This window comes from Podarcis bocagei (assembly GCF_964188305.1).
Source record: "Podarcis bocagei genome assembly, chromosome: 9".
In the NCBI taxonomy this organism is placed as follows: Eukaryota; Metazoa; Chordata; class Lepidosauria; order Squamata; family Lacertidae; genus Podarcis; species Podarcis bocagei.
Window position 1 is genome coordinate 42,487,216 of NC_138134.1, and position 26,782 is coordinate 42,513,997.

The 26,782-nt window shown below is 45.5% G+C and overlaps 1 protein-coding gene across 4 annotated transcripts in view; it reads left to right on the top strand.

Annotated features, from left to right (window-relative positions):
• Positions 1 to 5,216: 5,216 nt before the first annotated feature.
• Positions 5,217 to 26,782, top strand: part of ZNF827 (zinc finger protein 827) — a 126,518-nt gene continuing 104,952 nt past the window's right edge. Inside the window, exon 1 of one of the 4 annotated variants that reach the window (XM_081208316.1) lies at positions 5,217 to 5,831. In XM_081208316.1, coding sequence (XP_081064442.1) covers positions 5,789 to 5,831 — 43 coding nt within the window. In that variant the 5' untranslated portion in view covers positions 5,217 to 5,788. Of the gene's footprint in view, positions 5,832 to 22,226; positions 22,464 to 26,782 lie in introns of those variants that run through there. The other 3 variants (XM_081208319.1, XM_081208318.1, XM_081208317.1) reach the window with 3 other exon arrangements.

The window sequence follows — 26,782 nt, forward strand, 5'->3', positions numbered from 1 at the left end:
AGATCTACAGCCTCCAACAATTGCTCCACTCCCAGATCCTCCCAGGTTGAGCAGAGGAGCAGCAGCAGCTGCCAAGAGACCAGTCACATGAAATACCAGTGCACAACAATTGTTTTATACAAGTCTCAATAGCAGTCAAAAAGAGTCCACATTATATAAAAAATAAAGAATAAAGGAATAAAGAATAAAGAATTTTTGACTGCTACTGAGACTTGTATAAAACAATTGTTGTGCACTGGTATTTCATGTACCTTTGTACTATATCACTGTATATTTGAAACTACATTATTTCTGTACTTAAACGTTGTATCCAAACTTACCATTACTTTAAAACTATCGTACTTACACGTTGTGTTTAAATTTACTACTAGTTTCAAACTGTTATTCTTAGCAGAATACACACGTTTTTCATTTCAACTCTTGAGTAGGAATTATTCCTTATATTGAAACTTTTGGCCAGAGTTCTTGATATATCCTTTTCAGTGCAGTTTCAACAAGAACTCCAATTTCTTTAAAGAGACCAGTCACAGGCATCTTCTCCAATCCACATATTTTTTTGAAAACTAAGCACCCCAATCCAGCTAAGGATATCCTCCCGAATAAGCAGACTTCTGTATGTACATCACTTGCTGCTGGATCAGAAACCATAAATATGCATGAGATGCAACTGAGTACAGATGCTTTATCCACATTGTACTGACTTTTAACATACAAATGCAACTAAACACAATTCACTGGGGATTGAGCGTGTGCATGCGGGTATGCATCTGATTTCTACCTGTCGTTCCTGATCCAATTTTGGAATTGCATTGATTTTCACCTGTGGTTCCTGATTTATACCTGTGGTTCTAGCAAGTGACACGTGCAGCAGGAAAGCTTGTTTCTGCATGCAGATCTTTGCATAGAGGTAAGGAAGCCTGGGCAAGATGAGTGAGACAATAAAAGAATGAAAAGTTTCCTCTTCTCTATCCTCCCCTGTCCTGAATGTTTGAGTGTATTGGACACTTTTCTATATTAAGAAATGTGCATGTTTATAGTTGTTGTTTTTTAAGACCGCCAAAAGAGAAATTCTACTAAACAGAAAGTTTTTAACGTGTCCACTTTTGTAAAAGGAATCAAAAGGAATCATCTATCATATATGCAGGAGCAGATGGCTGCCAAGAATGCACCAGTACAATCTTTTATTTCAGAAACAATTCCCATTGAACTATCAGCAAATCGTGTCTTCCCTTAAAGAGGGCACGTGTTGCGGTGAGACCTGGAAACCGATCCCCTGTGTTGTGGGTGGGTAAGATTGGTCAGCCACAACACCCGATTGGTAGGTCCCTTGATGCTGGGTTTAATCTGGCCAATGGGACGCAGTCCTAACAGATCGAGGGACCTATATATGCCCATGCACATGACCCAGAGCTTCCTCTTTCGGTTCGTGCATTTGGAACACCTGTCCACCTCTCCCTACCTTTAGGGCTTTTGCGTTTGACCTTGCTATGCCGTCGTCTTTCGTCTGTTGTTGGGACAGGGGCACGGCAGGAATTTCCCCCACTTGGCTGATTGGCTCTTGCCATTTGGGTTTTGCCTGCCACGTAGCAAATTGTCACAACTTGTAAGGTTGTGGATAGGCTCTGGTTCAGGTGATATGGATGGAAGAACGCTCTCGCCATCCCTATGTGAAGGGTATTCCGTTAAAGGAATCCAGCGTTTCGAATGGTTTGGTCAACCCCTGAGAGGGGGGTTATGCCCGTGCCAGAGTCCAAGGGGACATCTGGGTGGCGGACATAGTCCGTTCCCAACTTTTTGCTTATCCAGGTGTTCACCCTTTGCTGACCTATGCTGGAACTCTGGGTCAGCGCTACCTGCATAGCAGGGAGCTAGTCAAACCAGAGCCTATGCAACCACTCACTTTCTGTAATCAATAAAGTTGTGGCCTAAATTCTACCAAAAATCAAAACTAAAATTTGAGCCAAGTGTGAATTTATTTACGGGGGAGGTTTCTGGGTCTGAACACGCAACAAAAAGTATTTGCCCAGAAGCAAATCCCACTGATTTCAAAAAAAGTTTATTCTCAGCATGATGCAGGCATAGAAGTGCAATGTCAGTATAAAATAAAAACTGCACTTCTGTGCAACACTTTAGTTTATCTCTCTGCCTCATTCCATTCTATCCTCATTTGTACATCCAATACTTTCTGCTAGGTTTTAGTACAGATTGGCCTCTGCATGAGGTTGTTGAAGAAGAAGAAGAAGAAGAAGAAGAAGAAGAAGAAGAAGAAGAGTTTGGATTTGATATCCCGCCTTTCACTCCCCTTCAGGAGTCTCAAAGCGGCTAACAATCTCCTTTCCCTTCCTCCCCCACAACAAACACTCTGTGAGGTGAGTGGGGCTGAGAGACTTCAAAGAAGTGTGACTGGCCCAAGGTCACCCAGCAGCTGCATGTGGAGGAGCGGAGACGCGAACCCGGTTCCCCAGATTACATGACTACCGCTCTTAACCACTACACCACACTGTACTCTGAGGGCTTCACTACACAAATAACTAGTACAATGCATTTTTTTTCTAGAAGAAAAGTGGTATATAAACATTTAAATTACTCAAATGCTGTTGAAACCTATTTCTGAGGAATCCCTATAGGCCATGGGACTCAAAGTATATTTATTCACTGCTATTTAACTAGAAGTGGCTGAAGCAGAAGTGATAGTAAGCAGCCTAAGAGAATTCTGATGGCTATTTAGAGGGCTTAAGCATGTTGGGCTTGCTTGTGCTTAAGGACCAGAAGAGCTATGACACCACAAATCACACCACTATCTCCCCTACCAGTTCTATGATAACCTTAGTAGAGACGCCACATGGGGAAAGGGGTGGTGAAACTTGTTTCCTCAAAGGCATCCAGAAAACCTGGATAAATTCTGTTATCTTTATCCTTTCAGATAATCTTCCTCCATTGCAATCCCACCATGCAATGGTTGTAAAAAACTAAATAAATTTTGGGAGAGGGGAGACTGCCCGCTGGGGAGCGGGAGGGCTGGCTAGGCCCCCAACATTTAGAGGCCCTAGGTTTCAGCCTACTTAGCCTATACATAAATCTGGCACTGTAATCAGGTGCCTGTAAATGTGTGGGGGGGGGAATGTGTGCAGGATTGTCTATATAGTGTGACATGATGATAAATTACATGAAGTACTAGCTAAATGTCTATTTGTTATGATAGGTAGTATATGGATAAAGAAGGTGAATACTATAACAACTTGGGGGCAACAGACAGGGTCTTACAGAAGGTGCAGAGACCACCTTATATTGTCCTGCAGAATTCCTGGCAGTGAAAGCTAAGCCCCCACAAGGTCTGTTGTTGTTATTTAGGGTCCTTAAACAAATGTGTACCATGTACAGTATTAACTTATATGGACCCATTCACTTATATGTGAGAGTGCAAAGGGGGGGATGATTAGGGATAACATTAGGATGGTTAAGACTGCCTTTGGTGATACCAGCAATTGAGGACTGGACCATCTCCTATATTCATGCCCCTATTCATGTTTCTTTGTCACACTGGAGTTTCCATAGAATACTGAGCTTTTGCATCCTTGTGGGTGTATAAAACGTCTTTGTGTACATTATAAATTTATGTTTCAGAAATATTTGCTTCTGTTACACTTGAAGAGCATACAAACTTCCAAGTACCTGTTCATGCTTAATTTAACTGAACTTGGGTCTCCTTCACAAAAAATGAACTTCCCACACAGATGGCATTTCTGCGTAGGAATAAAGAGCAGGTAATCTGCTTATGGAGGGTCATGTTTGATGATAGCACTCACATAGTAGAAACCAGTTTTGGTTTGGGCTTCCCAGTGAATGTATACACTATGTAAATTTGGTGCTAGACATGTGAAATAATCAATTTTTGACCTGTCTGAAGCAGTCCTTAATATGGACTGCTGGTGTGTATCTGTCAATCTCTTTAATGCATACTCTCATTATTCTCCCTTTAAACTAAAACAAGTGTTTCATGGCCAGCAATAATAAATATAAGGTACTAAAATGAGTAATATTGCCAAAAGCAAGCAAACAAAAAAGAGGAACACATAGCGTAATAATACATTGAAAATAGTTATTTTTCTTCTGAGTCATAATTCATGTTACATCTTCTACTAAGTTCAAAGATTTTGTTCTTTTCGCACAAAGCAAAAGCTCTGTGAAACAACTGTGCTTCAAATCATTTCACTCCAATTGTACTAACAGGTTTTAAGAGTTTAAATCGCGAGCCACCTCTGAGTGAACCTTTATCCAAATGACTGCAAGTCTCACACAAAAAGAGCACTTCTCTTTCACGGAGTACCTTTTGTGCTTTTGAGCCCCCGTCTCTTTTCTCTCTTTTTCTCCCCCCCCCCTTCATGTTTATCTTTGAAGAAAGATGTGTGCTTTTGTGCAGTAATGAAAGAAGGTATCAGTTAATGACAACCGCAACCCTGGCTTCATAATGTACCTTGGAAATGCTTATAGATAAAGCTTCCCATACCTGCATTTATGTAGGAATAAAGTACAAATTCATAAGTCAGGATGACTGCGAGCCCTGTAGGGGCATCATGTAGCAGTTAAAACCAACTATTAGGGGTGACCTAGTCTTGCTTCCCCCCTTCCCCTTCCCATTCTCCAGATCAAGGAGTTATGATTTTCATGCTGATCCTCTCCCTCGCCCCTCAAACCCGGTTTTAAGCCGTTCTAAAGTGTTCCACATTTGGATAGCACACTGTCCATAATTCAAGTCAGCTACTCACCACTTGATTTTTTTTATTAAAAAAATTCATTTCACCCTCTAGTTTAATCAACGGGGGGGGGGACGCAGGGGGGGGGAGAGAAGAGTTCCTCTTTAAACTCCCAAATAATACACATTATTATTTTTTAATGCCGTTACTAAGGTCATCTCAACCTACCCATAAAAAACCACTCTCAATCGCGCCAACTTGACCTTTAGTATTAATTTTAAGAACACCCTGTTTTATTTTAACAATCAACGCGGCTAATGTGGAGAACTCCAAACTTCCCCTGCCCACCCCCTCCGTCTTTGAGAGGAAAATGGGGCTGCATCCTGCTGGGGCTGCCCCCTTTGCCTGCCTTTGTCCCCCCTTGAACCTCGCTACGAGGAGCGCTCGCGATTCGGTGTGTGCGTAAAGTACAGCCTAGGAGCCTGGGGGCACCTTCCTCTTTGCTCTGCCTTGTGTGCGTGTGTGTGTGTGCGTGTGTGTCTCGTCTCCTCTCTCTGCCTCTCTGCCTCTCTCTCCTTCTCCAGCCTGTGTGTGAGCTGTGAGCACTGCTGCCGCCGCCGCTGCCCTTTGATCCCTGCATTAGTGTTAGTTAGGGGCTTGGAGACACACAGGGAGCAGCCATAGACACCGCCGCACCAGCCCTCATTATTGACACCGCATATGAGCACACACTCTCCCTCGCCCATTAGATCCATTTCTATTGAAGAATATTGCGACCGGGGACAAGCCAGGTGCACGACCGGGGGAGGGGAGGGGAGGGGGGGAGAGAAGAAGAGAGAGAGAGAAAAGGTGGGGGAGGAAGGGCAAGAAAAAGGGGAGAGAGGCGAGGCGGGGGGGCTCTTCTCCTTGGCTCCAGGAAAAGCAGCTTCTCAACCCCCCCACCCCCATTGCCCAGGAGAAGAAAACCAGCCCTTGCTGGGCAGCCACCCTTTGCCCCTGCTTTGTGCCTGCCTCTGCCCCACTTTTGGGCTTTTTAAAAAAAATATATTTGATCCCCCATTAAACCAAGGAGGAGAATGTGAAAAGGGGGGAAAATGCCCAGGAGGAAGCAGGAGCAACCCAAGCGCCTCTCTTCACGTAAGTGCTCCTTTTTTTTCTCTCCCTCTCTCCCTCCCCCCATTTCCCCCTTCTCTCCTTCTCTCCCTCGCCCCCTCTCTCTTTCTCTCTCCCCCCACCCCACCCCCCGGTCTCTGCCTGCCTCCTTCCCCTCCGCAGCCTCCTCCGTTGTTTTGTGCATTAGTTTAGGGTTACAGAGGTGAAACTGACAAAGACACAGCCTGGGTTATTCCTCTTTTAGGTCTGAGCTAAGGCAGCCATGTTGGTGATGAACAGCCTTGTGCCCTTTTAATTTTTTTCCTCTTTCCCCCTCCATGTGTGCGCGCGTGTGTATGTGTGTGTGCGAGGGAGAGAGCGAGCCGGAGAGAGCGAGTGTGTGTGTGTCTCCCCTCTCCCTCCCTCCCCTCTCTTTCTTCGCTCTATTCGTCCTCTTCCCTCCCCTTTCTTGTGATTGTGCATTTGTGTGTGAATGGATTTCTCTCTTTATGGCTGGGGTGTGTATGTTTGTGTGTGTGTGTGTGTGTGTATGTGTTGGGGGGGAGGAAGAGGCTTCTTTTTATTATTATTACTGTTATTCTTATTGGGGTGGGGAGTTGCACAATTGGAAACGAAAGCGGTTCGCTGGCGCCTTGCGCGGAATCAATCGCGAGGTCCGTCTCCGGCTAAAGGTTGCGGCTGGGCTCGCCGGCCCCGGAGCCGGGGAGGAGGAGACGAAGAGCGGCGGGGGAGGGCGAGGGAGGGAGCGGCGCGGGTGGCGGCGGCGGCGTTGGGGGGGGGGACACACAGCGAGAGAGACACACACGAGAGAATCCGGGGCTGCTGCTTCGCTGCCGCCGAGGAGAAGCGAGCATGATATTGGGGGGTGGGGGACGGCACGGGAGGCAGATCGTGGCATGCGAGGTCCCTGCAGAGCGGCGGCGGCGGCAAGCGAGCTCGGGGCTTCTCCTCGCGGCTGCAATAAAATGCAGGGTCAGATGGAGCCTGGGCGAGTCGGAGGCTTCAGCGCCGCCGCTGCCCCAGACCAGAGCAGCAGAGCGCAGGAAGGACTCGGAAAAGTGCCCTCCTCCTCCTCCTCCCACAGCCTGCAGGCAATGCACACACCACACATTGACACAGCCGCTCACCCCGCGCTCTCCCTCCTTTCCCACCCCGCTTCTTCCTCTTCCACCTCCAACCCGCCGCTCCCCCCCCCCCGATTTTTCCTCCTCCTCCTCAATTCTTTGCAAAGCAGTTAACTTTTTCTTCTGGTTCCCTGTGGTAGCAAGAAGCGATCGGGCGCTCTTGGAAAGAGGAGGAAATAAAAGTGTGTGTTGTGTGTGGGGACACACACATACAAATAATACGTCTTGTCTTTAAAAAAAAGAGCCCTCGCGTTGGCTTGGTGTCTCTAAAGAAAGGAGGAAGGAAGGCGGCGGCGGAGGGGGCGGCGTGGGTGGATTTAGGGGTCATTTTCCTGCGCTCTGCCTCCGGCACTTCTGCTCGCCGCTTGCTTGCCCGGCCCCTCCCTGGCTCTGCCCCCGGGTTCAGTGTCGGCGGGGCTGAACTGTTTATGTGTCAAAGCCATGGTCGGTCACCTGAAGTTCACTGGGGAGGGAGGGAGAGGGAGAGAGGGCTAAGGTTGTCGCGGATGGCGTGTGTGCCTTGCGCGTGTTTTTGTGTGCGGGGTGGGGGCCCCCGCCGCCTTTCCTCTCGCCTCAGACAAAAGAGCGCGATCGATTACTTCCCTCTCTCCACAGATACATAATTTTCCGATAGTTTATCAGGGGAAGGGTCTTGGAGAGAGGACTGACCTCCCCCTCCCACTTTTCTTCCCGCCCTCATCCTTTCTCTCTGCCTTCTTCCCTCCCCTCCCCTCCCAAGCACACACTAGCAGCCTGCCACGCATGAACCGTAGCAGAGGTGGGGACACCAATGGCACCGGAGGGATCGCGCGCACCAACGTTGCTCCTTGCTCTTGCCGCGCAAAGCCGAGGGAGAAGGGCGCCCTATTGGGCCCCTCCCGGCACTGTTCTAAGCACACACACCCCGCATCACCGTCTAATCGCCCTCGCGTTAGTGGATTCGGTTTTGGAATATTGAGGTTTCCCTATCCTAAAAAGCTAGTTCAGAGAGGTTGCACAATTGAGTTTCCTGAATGTCTAAAAGGGCTACAATTGCGTCCACTGCTACTGCTTTTCTTTGGTCACTTGCTTCAAAAAGGGGGGGGGAGTGGTGGGGTGGGGGCAAGGTCAGTAACCTTTCAGTTTTAAATTATGTATTTTCATATGTATAAATCTCGGAGGGCTTCTGATTGAAAGTTCGCCCAGCCCTAAAATTCAATGAAGTGCAGTTTAAGAGCAAATGGGCATTTTCAAAGCACGCAGAGAGTTTTGTGGAGGCTTCTTAAAAAAAAAAAACCAACGGAAGAGCCTGTTGTGTATGTGTGCATTGAAAGTCTGAACTGAGAGTTTTGGGAAGCGTGTTGTCTATGCGGTTGAAGACAGCTATGCAAGCAGCTGCAGACTGCCCCGCTAGTGACCTTGACCTAGACCTGGTGCTGCTGCCCTTTCTGTCTGTTTCTCTAGGGCAGAGATGAAATTCTGTCTCCATTTTAGCTCGCTAGGGAAGAATCTCCCTTGCTGCTTGTGTGGCTATACTTGGGTTGGCTTGGTGTGTGTCTCTTCCCCTCTCCCCTCCAAATGATTGCAAGTTTTATTACCCATTCGCTGTAGCTGTTTGTAGGGGAAGTTAGTGTTTATTATATTACAAGGTGCTGTGGCCTGTCAGGGAAGAGGGCTGTGAAAATTCCAGCTTTTAAAATGTGGTGCCCTATTTCTTAAGCGTTGGTGCTTAGTTTTAAAGTATTTTTAGGATTTTCTGATGTGTATGACTTGGAGGGGAAGGGTGTGTGTGTACCACTACACCACTGTAAATGGACGGTGCTTTAGGCCTTGTGTGTACTTTTGATCAAAGAAAAGCAAACCTGCTATTAAAGCCTATGAGACGTTTGAATAAAAATACATGTATTTGACACCAAGCATTTGTGATGCTGTTTGTGTCCAGTGGAGACTACAAGGGTACAAGGCATTGTATCACCTCTAAGAGAACGTAATCCTTCTGTAGTTCAGTATGAAAAGTGCAGGGCATTATAGTGTTAGGATGATAAGGTGTCAACATTAATTCTGTCCCTCCTCCCTTCCATGCAGCTATGCAGGAAAGTCCTTACATGTTCTCTTATTAATTCTTAATAACATGTTAATGGAGTATACAGCAGGACACACCGCATCTTGTAGCACTGTCATTGGTTCACTGTGTAAGCAAGATCTTTTTTCTGAAGAGAGCCTTGTATATTTTGGCATTCTTTTATAACAAGTAACAGCCTTGCTGTAAGAAAACGGGGTGCTATTGTAGTAGCTACACATGTCCTGAGCTTGTTATGAAGGCCACAATCCTAAACTTGCTTACCTAAAAGTAAGCCTCAGTAAACTTGGCAGGACTTGCTTCTGAGTAAATATATCTGGGATTGGGCTGCAACTCCCAACTTTGCCCATGTGCTTCTATGTGATTACTTTTAAGTTCAACCCTGAGCACTTCACTGTGATAATTATATGACTTTACTCACAAGTAGTTTTATAACAGTCCCTCCTTTTCCACTGTTCCACTGTTTGGGCTTTTGTTAGCTTCTTAGTCACCTTATTCTTCTTGAGTGTTTTACCTCAGAAAAGTTGTGATACTTCAGAGCAATAAAAATAGTATTGTCTACCTTACTGATTGTGGTTGCCACCTGCAAATGATCAAAGTTAATTTCAGCAGGCCCATTTGATTGTTGGGAACTTGGGGAAAAACAGGGATATAGAATCTGATTTTTAACTACATTCATTGAGAGAAAAGTTATATACAGGATAAACTTGACAATTATGATAGTTAAAATAATCTAATTATAGGAAAAGAGAAGACTGTAGTATGTAAAAAGGGACTTAATAACAAGAATATAATTACTGTAGAAATAACTTCAAGAATGTGGTAAAGGCCACAGGACCCAAAGACTCAGTTAGGTTTGTGTAAGCACTTTCCTATGTACATCAGGGCCATCCTGAGAACAGGTGAGGTGCAGTGGTTGGAGTGTTGAACTAGGATCATGGAGACCTAGGTTCAAATCCCCACACTGCCATGAGGTCCACTATCATACTGGTGCAAACAGTTGTGGCCTCCCCCAAAGAATCCTGGGAATTGTAGTTTGTTAAAGGTGCCTCTCACAGTGCTACAATTCTCAGAGTGGTCTGACAGCCGATACCTCTACTGTGAGGGGAATAGGGGCGCTCATAACAAACTACAGTACCCAGGATTCTTTGTGGGAAGCCACAACTGTTTAAAGTGGTGTGATAGTGCTTTAAATGCAGAGTGTAAATGGGGCCTGGTGGCCTCATCACTTCCTCCCTTTTACCTACCTCACAGAGTTATTGTGAAAGAAAAATAGGGCTGGTGGTAGAGAACAATGCTCCTTATGGGAAAGATATCAAGGCCAGAGAGCATCTTGGCTGTGAATCCTGGAAGACCTGCTCCCTGCCTTGCTGTCCTTTCCTAGCCGGCCTGGGAGGGTGGGGCCCTGACTGACTCCAGCTATAAAAGCTGATGCTGTGGAACAGATTCTGGCTTGTTTTCAGCCAGAACTCACCACAGCTCAGTTCTGGCAACTCTCAGGTGGGCACCATTGTTGTGGTAAGAGAACAAGGAAGGCGTTTGTGGTGAGTTCTGGCGCCTCTTTTTTCTAGAAAAATAGCACTGGGTTGAGGTATAGTTTTAAGGTTTTTGTTGATGTTGATGTTCATTGTTTGCACCTTTATTTTTAGATCTTCCAGTTCATGTGGAAATTGTTTCATTTGGCTGTGTATGTTTTGTTCATTGTTTGTGACTACTATTGTTATGTTTGTAATTATGTTTTACATGTTGTAAGCTGCCTGAAAGGCATGGGCATGGTCAGGATTTATGTTAGGCAGGCAGGCTTTTGTTAGGAGAGGCCGAACCTCAGTTAGTGAAGTATTATTGTTTTTATTGATGGGGGGGGGAGCTGCCCCCCCCGCTACATCCATGGCAGCATACAAATAAAATAATGGATATATATATATGGTGCTGAGTGGCAGTAACTGAGGGGGTGGGGAGCCACTTTCAGAAGCCTCAAAAGTTCCTCAGCCCATAATAGTCACCTGCACTTCCAACTTTGATCAATACACAGCAGTGGTACAGTTAAGCTTGTACATGTTGCCATGCCTTTCATTTATTAGGGGAGTTCACCGTTCAGTTCTACAAAATCTCTACAGTATTTTAATTCTGTCTTCTACATTCTTTTAAAGAAATAAGACAATTGATAATGCTATTTTTAGGGGGGTGGGATTTCACCAACATACCAGAACACTACACCTATGTGTCATTAAAAAAAACAACAACAACTCTACATTGATTGTGTATCTAGAGCAGGCATGGGAAACTTGTGGCTCTCCAGATGTGTACTTGCTGCTATCCCTGACCATAAGAAATGCTGGTTGGGGCTGATGGAAGTTGAAACACAACAACTTATGGAGGACCACAGGTTCCTTACCCCTGCTTTAGAATATAATGCTAATTCTTATGTATACACTTGCCTATTATTTTATTTAGCTGTATTACCATTTCCTTATGTTGAACCCCAGCATGTGATATAAGAACACTGGGCAGAATATTAAATGTGTGTTCCCAAGAGTACGTGGAAGATGTTTGGGGGAATGGAGATGGAGACTACAAAGTACATAGTTTTGATGGAATGGCAGCTAGGCAGAGAGTAAAAACCTACTCAGAAGAAGGAAGGAAAATTGTAAGGAGGTTTTTATTACGGTAATGACTTCAACAATAGGACACTCAGTTTAAGGATGCAATACTATGAATACTTAATTAGGAGTAAGTCTCATTGGTTTATGGGACTTAACGCTGAATAAACCTACATCATGCTGCAAAAACGATAGAATGGAAATTCTGAAATATTGTCATAATGAATCTAGTCAGTGTCCACACAGAGTGCATCATATACAGTGTTACCTCAGGTTACATACGCTTCAGGTTACAGACTCCTCTAACTCTGAAATGTTACCTCGGATTAAGAACTTTGCTTCAGGATGAGAACAGAAATCATGCTCCGGCGGCGCGGCGGCAGTGGGAGGCCCCATTAGCTAAAGTGGTGCTTCAGGTTAAGAACGGACCTCTGGAATGAATTAAGTTTCAGGTTAAGAACGGACCTCGGGAACGAATTAAGTACTTAACCCGAGGTACCACTGTATTTGTAATTTACCACAGCAGGACATGGGTGCTACCAGGTCAAATTCACAAAATCCATTTATCTGACATTTCAGGGGATTTGGGGATGATGAATTGGTCTTGTGATCCATGTTGAGATTACATTTACCATGTCCTTAGGAACACTAGAAAAATTAGGCCAAAGCAGCAAATGCTACATTATTCTCTAACCATGACTCAGAACATTCAGAAAGCTAGTTCGTGAAACCAAAATCTTGCCCCACCCTCCCATCAGTTTAGGGACTTCATAATATAAAAAGATGATCTTAACCATGTGGCCTCAATCTTAGCCGGAGGAGGAGCCTGGCCACATGGGGGTTATGTACTGTGCATTTAATTGTTCAGTTGTTCAGCTGTGGACAAGGTCACCACAGGTGTAACAAGATGAAATAGAGTATAATGTGAAATTATTGCCTTAGGGACAAACCATTTGCAATTGAGTCCTAAGTCAAGAAGGCAACTCTTTGGTGTTTTATGTGTGGAAATTCCAAGTCTCCAGTTGGGAAAGGAGCTCAGGTAGCAGTGCTGAAAAAGACCTTGATCTGAGACCATGGAGAGCTCAGAGTAGACAGTACTTAGTTTAATAGGCCATTTTTTCTGCCTCAGAATAGGAATCTTACGTTCCTCTTTGATATTCATATCTCTGTGGTAGTATCCATACTGAAGGTGTCAGTTTGTGTTCTGATGGCTCACTAATTAAAAGAACAAGTTTTGAGATTGAAGATCTTACTTTGTTTCTCAGCCATTAACTCACAGGCTAACCTTTGACAGGCCATGATATTTCTGTGTTAGTCCCCATCAGTAAATTTGGAACTGTTTGTTTACTTAATAAATGTATAAACTGCTTTTCAGGTAAAAAACTCTTCACAATGCAGTGTACAGGTATAAAAATCACCACCACCAAATACTGCTTACATGTTAAAAACTTTTAAAACATCCAAAATTCAAAATACTTAAAATCTGTAAAAGCCTGCACAAAAACTGAAAGAGACCAGCATAGAATTCAACACGCATCATAAAGCAGCCATATCATTTTTGCAGCCTAGTTGTGTGTTAAGAATATAGAGAAAATTATAATAATTGAATCTAATACAAAGGCAAATTGAGTAGCTGCATATACATAAACAATCCTAAAATTGTTTGGGTCCCAGGTTTCATTACATGCATATGCTTATGGCACCAGGTTTCAGTACTGTACTTTCAGTTCTTTCTGAGCTACCTTACAGGAGCCTTGTTAAGATAATACATACAAGTCTTTGGAGTGATAAATGAAAGTACTTTACAAATACTTGGTAGGAGCATTGAAAAAAAGAATACTACAAGTGCTCTTTCAATACCACTGGGGATATTTGGTCATTCTGTGCAGGCTTTATATGCACTTGGTGAAGTGGCTGTGTTCAGACTTTGGTTAAAACGTTGTATACCTTACTTTTGGGGTAGGGATGATAAAACTTGTGGCGTATATATTTTATGTAAACTGCTTAGAGATTTTTCATGACCTCTCTCTCTCTCTCTCTGAGTGGTTCAGAGGTAGGGAAAGCATATGAGTGCTGTATGAATGGTATCCTTTACTACTGCAAAGGGTTTATCGCTCATGTATAATTATTTGTAACCATTATAATTACTGTAGGATATCGAGAACATGTACCGGTAAGTGAAATTAGGGAGCTCACAAAGCAAACCTGTAGCAAGACTACCCCCCCGTAATCGACAATAGTCAAAGGAGGGAAACAAATATATCAATCCAAAGGAATGTGTGTAATTATTTTTAAAAGCATATAATTAGTATAAAGAGTCAGTACCCATGCGTGTCTCACTAATATATATAAAATTGTTATATAGAAGATTGAGCACAAGAAATAAACTGGGGTTCCGAAAAATAAAGGGCTTCTAATGTACTTGAAAGATTTTCTTGTTTTGATTAATGGTGCGTACAAAGCCCCAGCAGTGAGGCAACAATGCCGTACAAACACTATATCATCAATTAGAGATGAAATTTCAGAAATAATTAGGTGATAGATTTATGGTGTTGCCCGTGATGGAATTGCTGCAGAACCGAGGCCTTCTAGATCTGTTGGGATCCCTGACACAAGTCCCAAACCTTCCTTGATGTCTTAGTCTGCATCACACACACAGAAGCCTTGTGTACACGGCGTGATAATATCATTATACCATGTTGATGCAGGAGGCTGCTGGGCATAAACATTACAACCTACAATGACAAAGCCTCTGGGGAACCCCTGGATTCTTGTACATCATCCCAGAAACCAGGAGGGAATTGAGCTTGCATTTTTGACACTTTTATTTTTGGATTAATGCATACTGCATACTATTGAAATATAATACAAGTGGGGCCTGCAGGCCACCCCATTTAGGGTACACCTTTATATTGGTGCAGGAAGAGGATTTTTTGACGATTTTCAAAAAAAAAATATTGAGCTAGATCTTCAAGATAGCCTGCAAAAGAGAACCATAAAACAGATCAAAACAGTTAAGGTTTTTTACTTGCACTCCAGTATGACCCCTACAGGCTGTTAATGGGTTTTAGCAAACCAATCCCCTCGTCTCCCTAACCCCTTCTTAGGTAGTTTTGATTTCTTTTAAAAACGGGTTTCTTCCTTGTAATTTACAAACGTCTATACTTCTGTTTGCCTAGAGACTCCCACCCGAAGCACGTAGAAACCACTACCTACTTTTTGAGAAGCCCCATCTTTCTTTCAAACAAATTTGCTTATTGGGAATTTCCTAAAGACCCCTTATGTCAGCTGAGTCTTCATCCACAACCACAAAGTTACTTTCATTTGCCCCAAGTTTAGCTTGTGCCAGTTCTTAATAGTTTTGAGAACCTTGCTGAGAGGTATGAAGGTGTACAAGGGGAATATCTGTATGTTATTTTCACTGTTTAACTGTTGTAGTAAGTCATGATACAGTTAATTTCTGATAAGAAGATCCATGCAGAGAAAATTGTTAGTCTAAGTGTGATTGAGTTAATAATTCCATTACTATCGCAGTCATTGAATGAGTTTGGTGAATTTCTCTCCTCCCCCTTTTTAGTGCAAACAGTGGATGTCGTGCGATAAATTACCTAAAACTATTGACCCTTATTTTCTCAACCCTCAACTTCCTTTTGATTATTGTGGCTACATAAATAAAGTACTTTGAGGTAGCTCAAACCCATATCTTCCACTCTTCTCTTGCTAGAAATTATATGTCTGTCCAAAGCCATATAGTCATTTCTGATTAACAAGGGCTTGGTAATGTAAAATGCCCATTGATTTCAAATACACACCTATTTTCCTTTGAATGGCGTTTGGGATATGGTAGAGATGCAAATTGAGGTAAAGCTCAAGTGCTGACTCTATAAACAACCCCAATAAGAGGAACAACTGTGTCCAGGGAAACAGAACAGAATGTATTCTTTGAATGAATGACAAAATCATCACCAATTTGTAAATGTAGTTCCCTCCCTGGCATGTCAAAGGCAGGAGTGGGAGAAGGGATTAAGAACAGATATAAAACAGAAGGGTTAGGAAGAGCTGGTCAGTTCGGAATAAACTATTAGTAATTTTCTGTAATTGAATCAAAACAGATCCCAGAACTAGATAATGAGAGCATGACCTACAAATGAGGACTTTTTGGAAGGCAAAAGGGCTTGTAGCATAAGGCTTTGTAAAGCCATGTGATGTCAAACTCTTCACTTACTTTGTAAATAATGATGCTGGGTCTGTTTCCAGTGTGACCACTTTCTGTTGCGTGGTTTGTTGAGCAAGATACTGTAAATCAAATGCTGTAGCTGTAATTGTTGTGGTTTTTTTTTAAAGGAAAAAGATTGTACAGTATAGACAGTATATAAGAAAATAGTGCGCACACACAGATTTCAAACATTACATGATGCGTGACAGTTGGGCATTTCCTCTCTCTGAAATATAGATTTGTATTTTCATCCTCGGATTGTAAATTAGATTTTAATGATGCCAATGGGGAAACATCCATAGCTCAATATAGAGTACATGCAACCGGGGTGCCAACTTGAATAAAATTTTGTGAGGAGGCAGGTAAGCCCTGCCCCGCATAATCAATCACAGGATGCAGTGCACACACACCATTTTAATGTTTTATTGGGGGTGGGCAAAGGAACCTCGGCTCTTAGGAGTTGGTTCCTATGCATGCATACATGTGTAAAAGGTCCAAACTACATGGCAGCTCCAGGTAGGGCTGGGAAAGTTTCCAGTCTCAAATCCTGGCGAGCTGCTGCCGGTTGGACCACATTCACAGCCATACATTTAAAGCAGTATGATACCATTTTAAAAGGTCATGACTTGACCCAAATAATTCTGGGAGTTGTAGTTTAAGGGTGTTGAAGAAGAAGAAGAAGAAGAGTTTGGATTTGATATCCCGCCTTTCACTCCCCTTCAGGAGTCTCAAAGCGGCTAACAATCTCCTTTCCCTTCCTCCCCCACAACAAACACTCTGTGAGGTGAGTGGGGCTGAGAGACTTCAAAGAAGTGTGACTGGCCCAAGGTCACCCAGCAGCTGCATGTGGAGGAGCGGAGACGCGAACCCGGTTACCCAGATTACGTGACTACCGCTCTTAACCACTACACCACACTGGCTCCCTGAACTACAATTGCATGTTCCTTGTGAAGAGATATTGATTGTTAAACCACTCTGGGAATTATAGCTCTGGAAAAGGAATTAGGGTCTCCTAACAATTCTCATCACCCATAATGAACTACATCTCTCAGAATTCTTTGGAGGAAGCCATGACTGTTTATAAAGTGGTATCATAGTGCTTTGAATTTATTGTGTGAATATGGCCTTGGTATAAGACCAGGGTACCAAGGCCCTTTTAAACCAAGGTATAAGACCTTGGTATAAGGCCTTGGTATAAGACCTTGATATAAGACCTCTGTGTTCTCTATTTCAAAGTACTGCACACATTCAGAATCTAAATGGAATGGTTCTGTGCAGATGATACTGCTAGTCTGTAAAGATTTGAATTAAGTTTTGCTGCCTCATGACCATTTAAATATTGATATAAAACTTTTAGGCTTGGTTCTTTTAAAGAAAAATTGTGTGGTGCTGTTTGCCCATTCTTCATGTTGTTTGCCACAGATGGAGATAAAGAGGACAACCATCTAATTTTGCTAGGATCCTGTTGTCCAGCACTCTGAAGCCAGATATGGGCTTAGATTTATTTATAGGTTTTATAGAAGCTGCCCAATAACATTAATCTTGGTGGCTTGCAAACATAAAATAGTAGATGCAATATTAAATTAGAATATCATAAAACAACAATCACAGCATAAAAGCAGAAGTAGACAGTTGAAACCAGACCTAGTAATGCTTCAAGTAGACCCAAGAAATCAATGGGCCAAAAGTTATGTTTTATGGCTGTTCAATTTCAATAGGTTTACTCTAAGTCTGTCCAACTATGAATGAACCAGGTTTCACCATTTAAAATGAACATTTTAAAAATAATTATCGTGAACACTCCCAGGAGCACTTTTTGTTCTGACGTCATATACATGGATTTATATCGGAGCCAGGGTGGAGCCACAAGCTGCCATATTGAATGCAAATTCGGGATCAGTGTCTTCCAACCAAAGCTCCTTGCTGTACATTGGTAGTCTAATGAATTTACACATCAGTAGTGTGTAGGGACGCAGGTGGCGCTGTGGGTTAAACCACAGAGCCTAGGGCTTGCCGATCAGAAGGCCGGCGGTTCGAATCCCCGCGACAGGGTGAGCTCCCGTTGCTCGGTCCCTGCTCCTGCCAACCTAGCAGTTCGAAAGCACGTCAAAGTACAAGTAGATAGATAGGTAAGGAAGGTAAACGGTGTTTCCGTGTGCTGCTCTGGTTTGCCAGAAGCGGCTTAGTCATGCTGGCCACATGACCCGGAAGCTGTACGCCGGCTCCCTCAGCCAATAAAGCGAGATGAGCGCCGCAACCCCAGAGTCTGTCACGACTGGACCTAATGGTCAGGGGTCCCTTTACCTTTAGTGTGTAGGTATAATCAGGGCTGGAAGCAGGTGCTGAAGGCCCTTCAGTGTTAGTTTGTTTCTGTACCTGTCCTGGTGGGTGCTGGCACTCACAGTGACATGTAGTTACGAAATAACTTGATTTCATGGGTAACAGGGAAATTTGCAGCCACCTCCAGGGGGTGGCATACAATAATTAATCCGGGAAAATTGTTCTTTCAGGGCTCTACCATCGCCATCGATCCCCGGCATTGAATGTGTTGGCCTAGTGTGGGGCTCCGAGGAGAGCTTGGCTGTCTGGCTGGTGTACCGGCCACCTAGCGCACCAGCAGCCACCCTGTCAGGCCTGCTGGAGGCGGTGGCCGGCTGGGCCTTGGAGTTCCCCAACCTATTGGTACTGGGGGACTTCAACATCCATGCTGATGCCACTCCCTCCTCACAGGCTCTGGACCTGGTGTCTTCCATGGCGACACTAGGGCTCTCCCAATTTGTTTCGGGCCCCACACATCAAGCAGGCCACACGCTGGATTTGATCTTTGGCGCCGGTATAGATGTGATCATGTCTCCCTCGATGAAGGTGCCATGGTCTGATCACTACGCTCTGAAAGCCAGGATTGACTTTCCACCCCCACCCTGCTTAGGTGGCGAGCCGATTTGGGCTCGCCCGCAGAGGCTGATGGACCCTGATAGATTCCGTCAAGCCTTGCGGGACCTTGCTCCCCCTGGCGACTCATTGACTGAGCTTGTTGAGGGCTGGAATACCCAGCTCCTGGCAGCCATCGATGAGATCGCACCTAAGCGCCCTCTGCGACCCCGCAGAAACCGGGCTCCCTGGTTTACCGAGGAGCTTCGGAAAATGAAGCGGGACCTCAGACGGCTAGAGCGAGTATGGCGGGGTGCCCGTGACGGAGCCTCAAGAACATCTTATAGGGTTTTTATGAAAACCTATGAGATGGCAGTGAAGGCCGCTAAGAAGTCTTACTTCTCGGCCTCCATTGCATCCGCTAGCTCTCGCCCGGCGCAATTATTTAGTATAATCCGGTCTTTAACGTCCCTTGAAGGACAGCCAAATTTAAATAACAATCTGACACACAGCTGTGAGGCATTTGCGAGCTTTTTTGCGGAGAAGGTCTTGTCGCTCCGCCATGACCTCCCTGCCAATTTGGATACAATAAAGGAACTGGAGGCCCCTCGACTGTCCTCGGGTCCAGTATTGGACCACTTTGACCAGATATCTCCAGCCGATGTGGACAGATTCCTCCAAGCTGGAAAGCCCACCACCTGTCCTCTTGACCCGTGCCCGTCATGGCTGATTAGAGCGTGTCCAGACGAGGTGCGGGGCCTCCTGGGGGATATCATCAATTTGTCCCTTGGCACCGGGATATTCCCAGGGGAACTGAAGGAGGCGGTGGTGCGTCCGCTCTTAAAGAAAACATCGTTAGATCCCTTAGATCTATCCAATTACCGCCCGGTCTCGAATCTTCCATTCCTGGGTAAGGTGATTGAGAGAGCGGTTGCTGAACAGCTTGGTAGGTTTCTGGATGAAACATCTGCTTTGGATCCATTCCAGTCCGGCTTCCGTGCTGGTCATGGGACCGAGACGGCTCTGGTTGCCCTAACAGATGATCTCCGCAGGCAGCTGGATCGAGGCGGGTCGGGGCTGCTGATTCTTCTAGATCTGTCAGCAGCCTTTGACATGGTCGATCACGAACTCCTGGACCACCGCCTTGCCGACGTGGGGATCCAGGGCACAGTCCTTCAATGGCTGCGCTCGTTTCTCTCTGATCGGGGACAGAGGGTGGCGCTTGGGGGGGAATTGTCATCGCGTCACTCCTTGGTGTGTGGAGTGCCTCAGGGTGCGATTCTCTCCCCGATGCTTTTTAACATCTTTATGCGCCCCCTCGCCCAGCTTGTCCGGAGTTTTGGGCTGGGCTGCCATCAGTATGCTGATGACACCCAACTCTATCTGTTGATGGATGGCCATCCTAACTTGGCCCCAGACACACTGACCAAATGTCTGGAAGCTGTGGCTGGATGGTTACGTGGGAGCCGGTTGAAGTTAAATCCTTCGAAGACAGAGGTCCTCTGGCTGGGGCGGGACGATATGGGATCGAGGAGGCAACTCCCATCTCTTGCGGGGGTGCAATTGGTGCCAGCACCGTCCGTTAAGAGTTTGGGTGTAATCTTCGATACCTCCCTTTCTATGGAGGCGCAGATTACAGCTATAACAAAGGCGGCATTTTTCCATCTCCGCCAAGCTAAGCAGTTGGCCCCTTATCTCTCTCGCCCTGACCTAGCCACTGTGATCCATGCGACGGTCACCTCCAGACTGGATTATTGTAACTCGCTCTACGTGGGGCTGCCCTTGAGACTGACCCAGAAACTCCAGCGGGTGCAGAATGCCGCAGCGAGACTCCTTACAGGGTCTTCGCCGCGGGATCACATTCATCCGGTGCTATACCAGCTGCACTGGCTCCCGGTGGAGTACAGGATCAGGTTTAAGGTGCTGGTTTTAACCTTTAAAGCCCTATACGGCCTAGGACCCTCGTACCTACGGGACCGCCTCTCCTGGTATGCCCCACAGAGAAACCTACGGTCTACAAATAATAACACCCTCAAGGTCCCAGGCCTCAGAGAGGTTAGGCTGGCCTCAACTAGAGCCAGGGCCTTCTCGGCTGCAGCTCCAACCTGGTGGAATGCTCTGTCACAAGAGACTAGGGCCCTGCGGGATCTGACATCTTTCCGCAGGGCCTGCAAGACAGAGTTGTTCCGCCAAGCTTTTGGTCAGGGCGCAGCCTGACTCCCTCCTCTGGCAACCTGCACAGAATTTTGTTTAATCGGTTGCCATCAATTTGATTTTAACTAATTTTTATAATGAAATATTTTTAGAATGTGTTATTATTTGACTGTTATTTGGTTGTTGTTAGCCGCCCTGAGCCCGGCTCAGCTGGGGAGGGCGGGATATAAATAAAATTTATTATTATTATTATTATTATTATTATTATTATTATTATTATTATTATTATTAATTTGGTTAAATGTGCAGCAGTCCAGGCTGCTGAGTATCCATCTAACAGCAGACTTGCCTTTTTTCAAGGGCCTTTCATAGAGAGTCACTTTATCTAGCAACAATTTCCTTCTAAGAATCTTCTCCACCTCGTGAGTCCCCACTGGTGCTTCATCAGCCCTCTCAGACACACTCCTAGGCTGTTGTTCCTTTTCTGTTTCCGTCTGCCTCTTGCCGTCCCTTTTCCAGCAAGTCAACCCTTCTTAGGTCAGAGCTACAGGTGTTCCCAATGCTCCACAGTCCCATTACATTACATTACCCACCCTTTTGGGAGGTGGGGAGTCTAATTCTTACGTCCAGCTAATCCAAATGATAGTCCTCAACTCAGCAGGGTGCTCTGTGCTCTTTCTACAATTGTTTAGTTCTATTTGTCTCAGGGGCCCTAAAGAATCCTGAACCAGTTGCTTATTCTCCTGCATTGATGGTTCCACTTCAGATGTAGCTGTATCCTCCTTTCTATGGAACTCACTCCCTTGATTCATTGACTTTGCAAGGTATGGTGTCGTCTTCTGAATCTGTGCCATCTACAAAGTTTGTGCATGAGTATAAGACATTGATGTCTTAACTTCTTTGCATCCTGAGAACTGGTTTTGTCAGTGAGAAAAATTTATTTATGAAGCCATTTGTGGCAAGCTGTTAACCTGTTGTTCTGCAGGATCAGGGCCCTGGTATGGTTTGAGTCCATTTTAGTATAGGACAAAGCTATGCCCACCTAGAACTGGCAATGGTTGACACTCTGCTAATCTTTTGTGTATGAACCTCTGTATTTTTGCTGCAACGTAACAGCTAGATGTTTCCACTTTCTCTGGTTCTTGCCTCAGACACTCCCTCCCTTTCTATGCATGATTAAAGTGCTCCTTTTGCCTCTGTGTGACTTTATGCTGATGGAGCTTCACTGCTGGGCTTACAGTGCTAAAAATATCAACTAATTCAGTAAATATGCGTAGGGTTTGTATATTTTACCGGTACATCTGCTCCATTCAACAATTCTATGGGGAAAGTAGTCTCATTTCCAAACATTACTATATATGGTATGTGGCACGTGGATGACTGCACAATAGATCTGTAGGCCATCATGACATAGGGGAGCATTCTGTCCCAGTTCTGCACAAAAGATAACAACATAGCTGTCAGTGAGAGATTCAAGTGTTCTGGTAGCCCATCTGAATGGTAGGGCATGGTGCAGGTTTTCCTTATCTCAAGTACGTTGCAGTTCTTGTAGAATACACATGATTCAAAATTTCACCCTTGATAAGTGAGACAGGAGTAAGGAGAACATGAACCGCGTTCACCTAGATTCAGGTAGGTAGCCGTGTTGGTCTAACGCAGTCAAAATAGATTAAAAAAAAAATATTGTCCAGTAGCACCTTAGAGACCAACTAAGTTTGTTCTGGGTATAAGCTTTCGTGTTCATGCACACTTCTTCAGATACACTGAAACAGAAGTCACTAGACCCTTATATATACTGGGATGGGACAGTGGGGGTTTTATCAGATGTTGGCGTCTGTGACTGCGCAGACATGGTTTTCGGCGTCTGCGCATGTGCAGACGCGATTTCTGGTGCCACGGAAGCGAGTCCCCGCTCCGCGCTGCACCTGTTTAGCACAGCGCGTGGGGGCTCGCCGAGTGGATGGCTCGGTTCAGGGGCAGCTCGTGGGCCGTTTAAACGACCCTCATGGGCTACAGGTTGCCGACCCCTGCTCCAGAGAATTACCATAGTGGCAAACCAACAGTTCTACAAATACTTTAGAGACTATTCGAGCTTCTTGGTCAGGCAGAAAGTGTGTCTCTGGCCACTTAGACAATGATCTGCTATCCCAGAATATTTATCCCAGAGAGCCAGTGTGGTGTAGTGGTTAAGAGCGGTAGTCACGTAATCTGGGTAACCGGGTTCGTGTCTCCGCTCCTCCACATGCAGCTGCTGGGTGACCTTGGGCCAGTCACACTTCTTTGAAGTCTCTCAGCCCCACTCACCTCACAGAGTGTTTGTTGTGGGGGAGGAAGGGAAAGGAGAATGTTAGCCGCTTTGAGACTCCTGAAGGGGAGTGAAAGGCGGGATATCAAATCCAAACTCTTCTTCTTCTTCTTCTTATTGAGACTTGCTCTAGAGGACTACTTGCTTGTTTGATCACTGTGGGAACTATGGCTATAACAGAAGTACAGTGGTACCTCAGGTTACAGACTCCACTAACCCAGAAATAGTACCTCGGGTTAAGAACTTTGCTTCAGGATGAGAACACAAATCATGTGGCGGCAGTGGGAGGCCCCATTAGCTAAAGTGGTACCTCAGGTTAAGAACAGTTTCAGGTTAAGAACAGACCTCCAGAATGAATTAAGTTCTTAACCCAAGGTAAGACTGTAGTTTCGTGATTACAAGGATTGCATGTATTTTATGATTTCACCCCATCCTTAACAGTTGTGGACCATCCAGGCTAGTAGAGTTTGTTTGTGGGAGTCCTGTCTTCCCATCCAGAGCAGCCATATCCTGGAAGAGGAAAACACCTACCTCAGCTCCCAGCCTCTGTTCGCCTTGTCTCAACTCCCACCATGTCATCCTTCTGTTCTTCTCCTTTGTCTGTCTCAGCTTGCCACTGCACACCTGAGCCCAGCAGTGCTTAAGGAGTCAGTCATGACACTAGATACAAGACTTGGACTTCTTTGAAGGCGGTGGTTCTAGCAAGATTCCTGCTTCATTTTCAGCAGTGGTTCCTTCTAGTGTCAGAGTTGCGATTAAATTATCAACATGTTATCTCTCAGCCTCAGAGTTCTTGTTGGGATTATCAATGCCTGACAGAGCATCAGAATTTGTGTGTTGTTTTCCTCGGTGATGTGCAATCTGGTACTGGAACTGGAACAGAGCCAGGTGCTCAAGCCAGCACAGCAACTGTCCCTGTGGCCCGTAGAAGTTATGAAGCCATCAAAGTGAATTGCGAACTGCCCTTAGCAGGCATTATTTTACCAAGAGGAAACGAAAATGCTTAGTAAATATCACTACAACTAGCGGGTCTTTCTTTGTAGTGAGGTAGTTCCTTTCCACTTTGATGGACACCTTCCTAGCATATGCAACCACTCCCTTCATATCAGCATCGTACTGTGCTAGTTGGACCACAGCAATACCTGACACTGGCGTCTGTATCCAGGATAAATGTTAGCTGGAGGTCTGGGTAAGGCAGAATTGGTGCAGACGTGAGCCTTTGCTTTCACTCTAGGAACACTTCTTGGCTGGCTGTGGTCCCCTGGAACTTTTGCCCCTTGTCTGACAATTTGTGTAATGGCTGGGCAACAGTGCCAAAGTTAGCAATAAATCTTCTATAGTATGCAAGTAGATCAGCAAAACTCTGTTTCTCAGCAACTGAGTGTGATGTTGGCCGAGACTGGGTTGCTTCTAGTTGCTTTGTCAGAGTCCGTTCCTATTGCATCTTGGTCTAGGTGCTTCATCACAGAACAAATTATATTTTGCTGGTTTCACCTTTAAGTTAGCTTGACAAAGATTCTCTAGTATTGCTCTCGTTTTCTGCAGATGTTCTTCAAAAGATATTCCAATGACAATTATGTCATCAAGGTAAGCCAGACGATATGTGCCCTGTAGGTCTGCCAAGACAACTTCCATCAATCTTTGAAACATAACTGGAGCACTGCAGAGTCCAAAGGGCAAAGCATTAAATTGTGCTTCATGGTGAATGCTGTCTTGGGTCGGTCATTAGGATGTACCTCTGTTTGCCAGTCGCCATTGGCCAAATCCAGGGTAGAGAAGAAACAGGCACTTCCAAGCAGGTCTAGAGTGTGATCCAATCCAATAGAACACACCACAGCGGGTCAGAGTGCCACCCACAAATGCATGGAATATAAGAATAACTTTGCTGGAGTCAGATCAAAATTCTGTCTGGTTCAGCACTTCACTGATTAGGTTGATAATGGTTTATTTGTGTGTTTTTAATTTATTAAATTGGTCAGTTGCTTTATCTTGCCCAGGGCAACCCAAAGCGACTTACAACCAAATAAACGCCACATCTATACATTAAAACCAGGAGGAAAGAAATGCATTAAAAACATCCCATTCCAGACCTTCCACAGGGCAATCATTGGGAGAGGATAGGCCTCTTTCACAGTAATATTGCTTAGCTGTTGAAAATCCATACATATATTTGAATTCTTCCATCTTTGTTCCTTACCAAGACTTCTCCTGCAGCTCGGGGACTTAATGGATGTTTCTTGGTTCCATCATCTGCTGCAGTTGCTGACTGAAATCTGCCTGATAATGTACTCGTATCCTCTACTACCCCAGTCTCACAGGTCTTGTATCTCCTGCCTTGATCAGGCATTTGTCAACCCAGTACATCCCAGGTCATCATCTGTCAGGGAACTGCCATCAGAGCATCAGGTGGTGGAGGGACTCAGGCAGGATGAAAGAGACTCAACTGCTGAAGCAGGGACCAGCAGGGGGAGGAGTGGGTCTCTGAGGGAATGCGAGCAGGAGGGAGGGCTCAGGGAGGCTTCCAGCGAGAACAGTGGGGAGGTATCGGAGTCTCCCATAGGGAGACCCATACCTCGCAGGAAACTGTCACGCCGTGAGTCCAGGAGACGCGTTTCCGTTAAGGAACTTCTTTGCTGGAAACGCTTCCGCAGACAGCCACTGTCGGACTCTACTAGTGACTAGAGCAGACATGTCTGAGGAGCTCCGTCACACACGGAGGTTTGTGGGGGCGCACAAACTCTGAGGGAGCACGTTTTCACGCACAAGCAGCTAATCAAACCCTCACAGCAGTCCGACAGTCTTTGTACGCTGCCTGTGCAAGAGAAGGCATCATGAGCGAACCAACCGGAACCGGAGGAGCAGGGGCTGGAGCTGGTCCAAGCTTGGAAGATAGATACCGAGCGTTGGAGGTTCAACTGGCCCTGCAGACGGCGAGGCTGGAGGAGAGAAGGGCTCAGGATGCAGACAAGAAGGGGAGAGCCACTCAATTCCCCAGAAAGGTACCAGGATTGGTGCAGAAATTTGGGGGGGACCCCAAGGACTACCATGCTTTTAGGACAGAGATGCAATATGCCCTTAATGTGCAGTTCGATGAGTTCCCTGATGAGGAATCGCGAGTTGCTTTTGTAATTGGGCATCTTGAGAAAGGGGCTAGAGACTGGGTGCGACCCCTAATGGCAACGCACAATGACATACTAAAGGACACAATGAAGTTCTTTCGTGCAATGGATATCATGTTTTCCAGCGATATTGAGGAAGGGGTGGTGCGCAGACAGCTAATGGCTTGTAAGCAGGGGAGTCGATCTGTCCGTGAATATTGGACTGAGTTTACCATGCTGATTCACAGACTGAGTTGGGATTTATCGGCGGCACCCGTTCAAATGCTATTTGAAGAAGGTCTTTCTTCGGGGGTGAAAGACGAGCTGGCACGGAGCCCCAGGGCGGAGTCTATGGATCAGCTGACCAAATCTGCGCTGACCATAGGAGCGCGGCAGGAGGCAAGAGCCTTGGAGAGGCGGGAAGGGAGAGGGGAACGTTGGAAGGAGTTCCGCATTCCAGACATTCCTGAGCCAGCTTTCCCGCCGGCAGAGCCGATGGAAATCGGAACAGCGCGCGCGCGCGCATTTTCAAAAACCAGCGAGGGAGC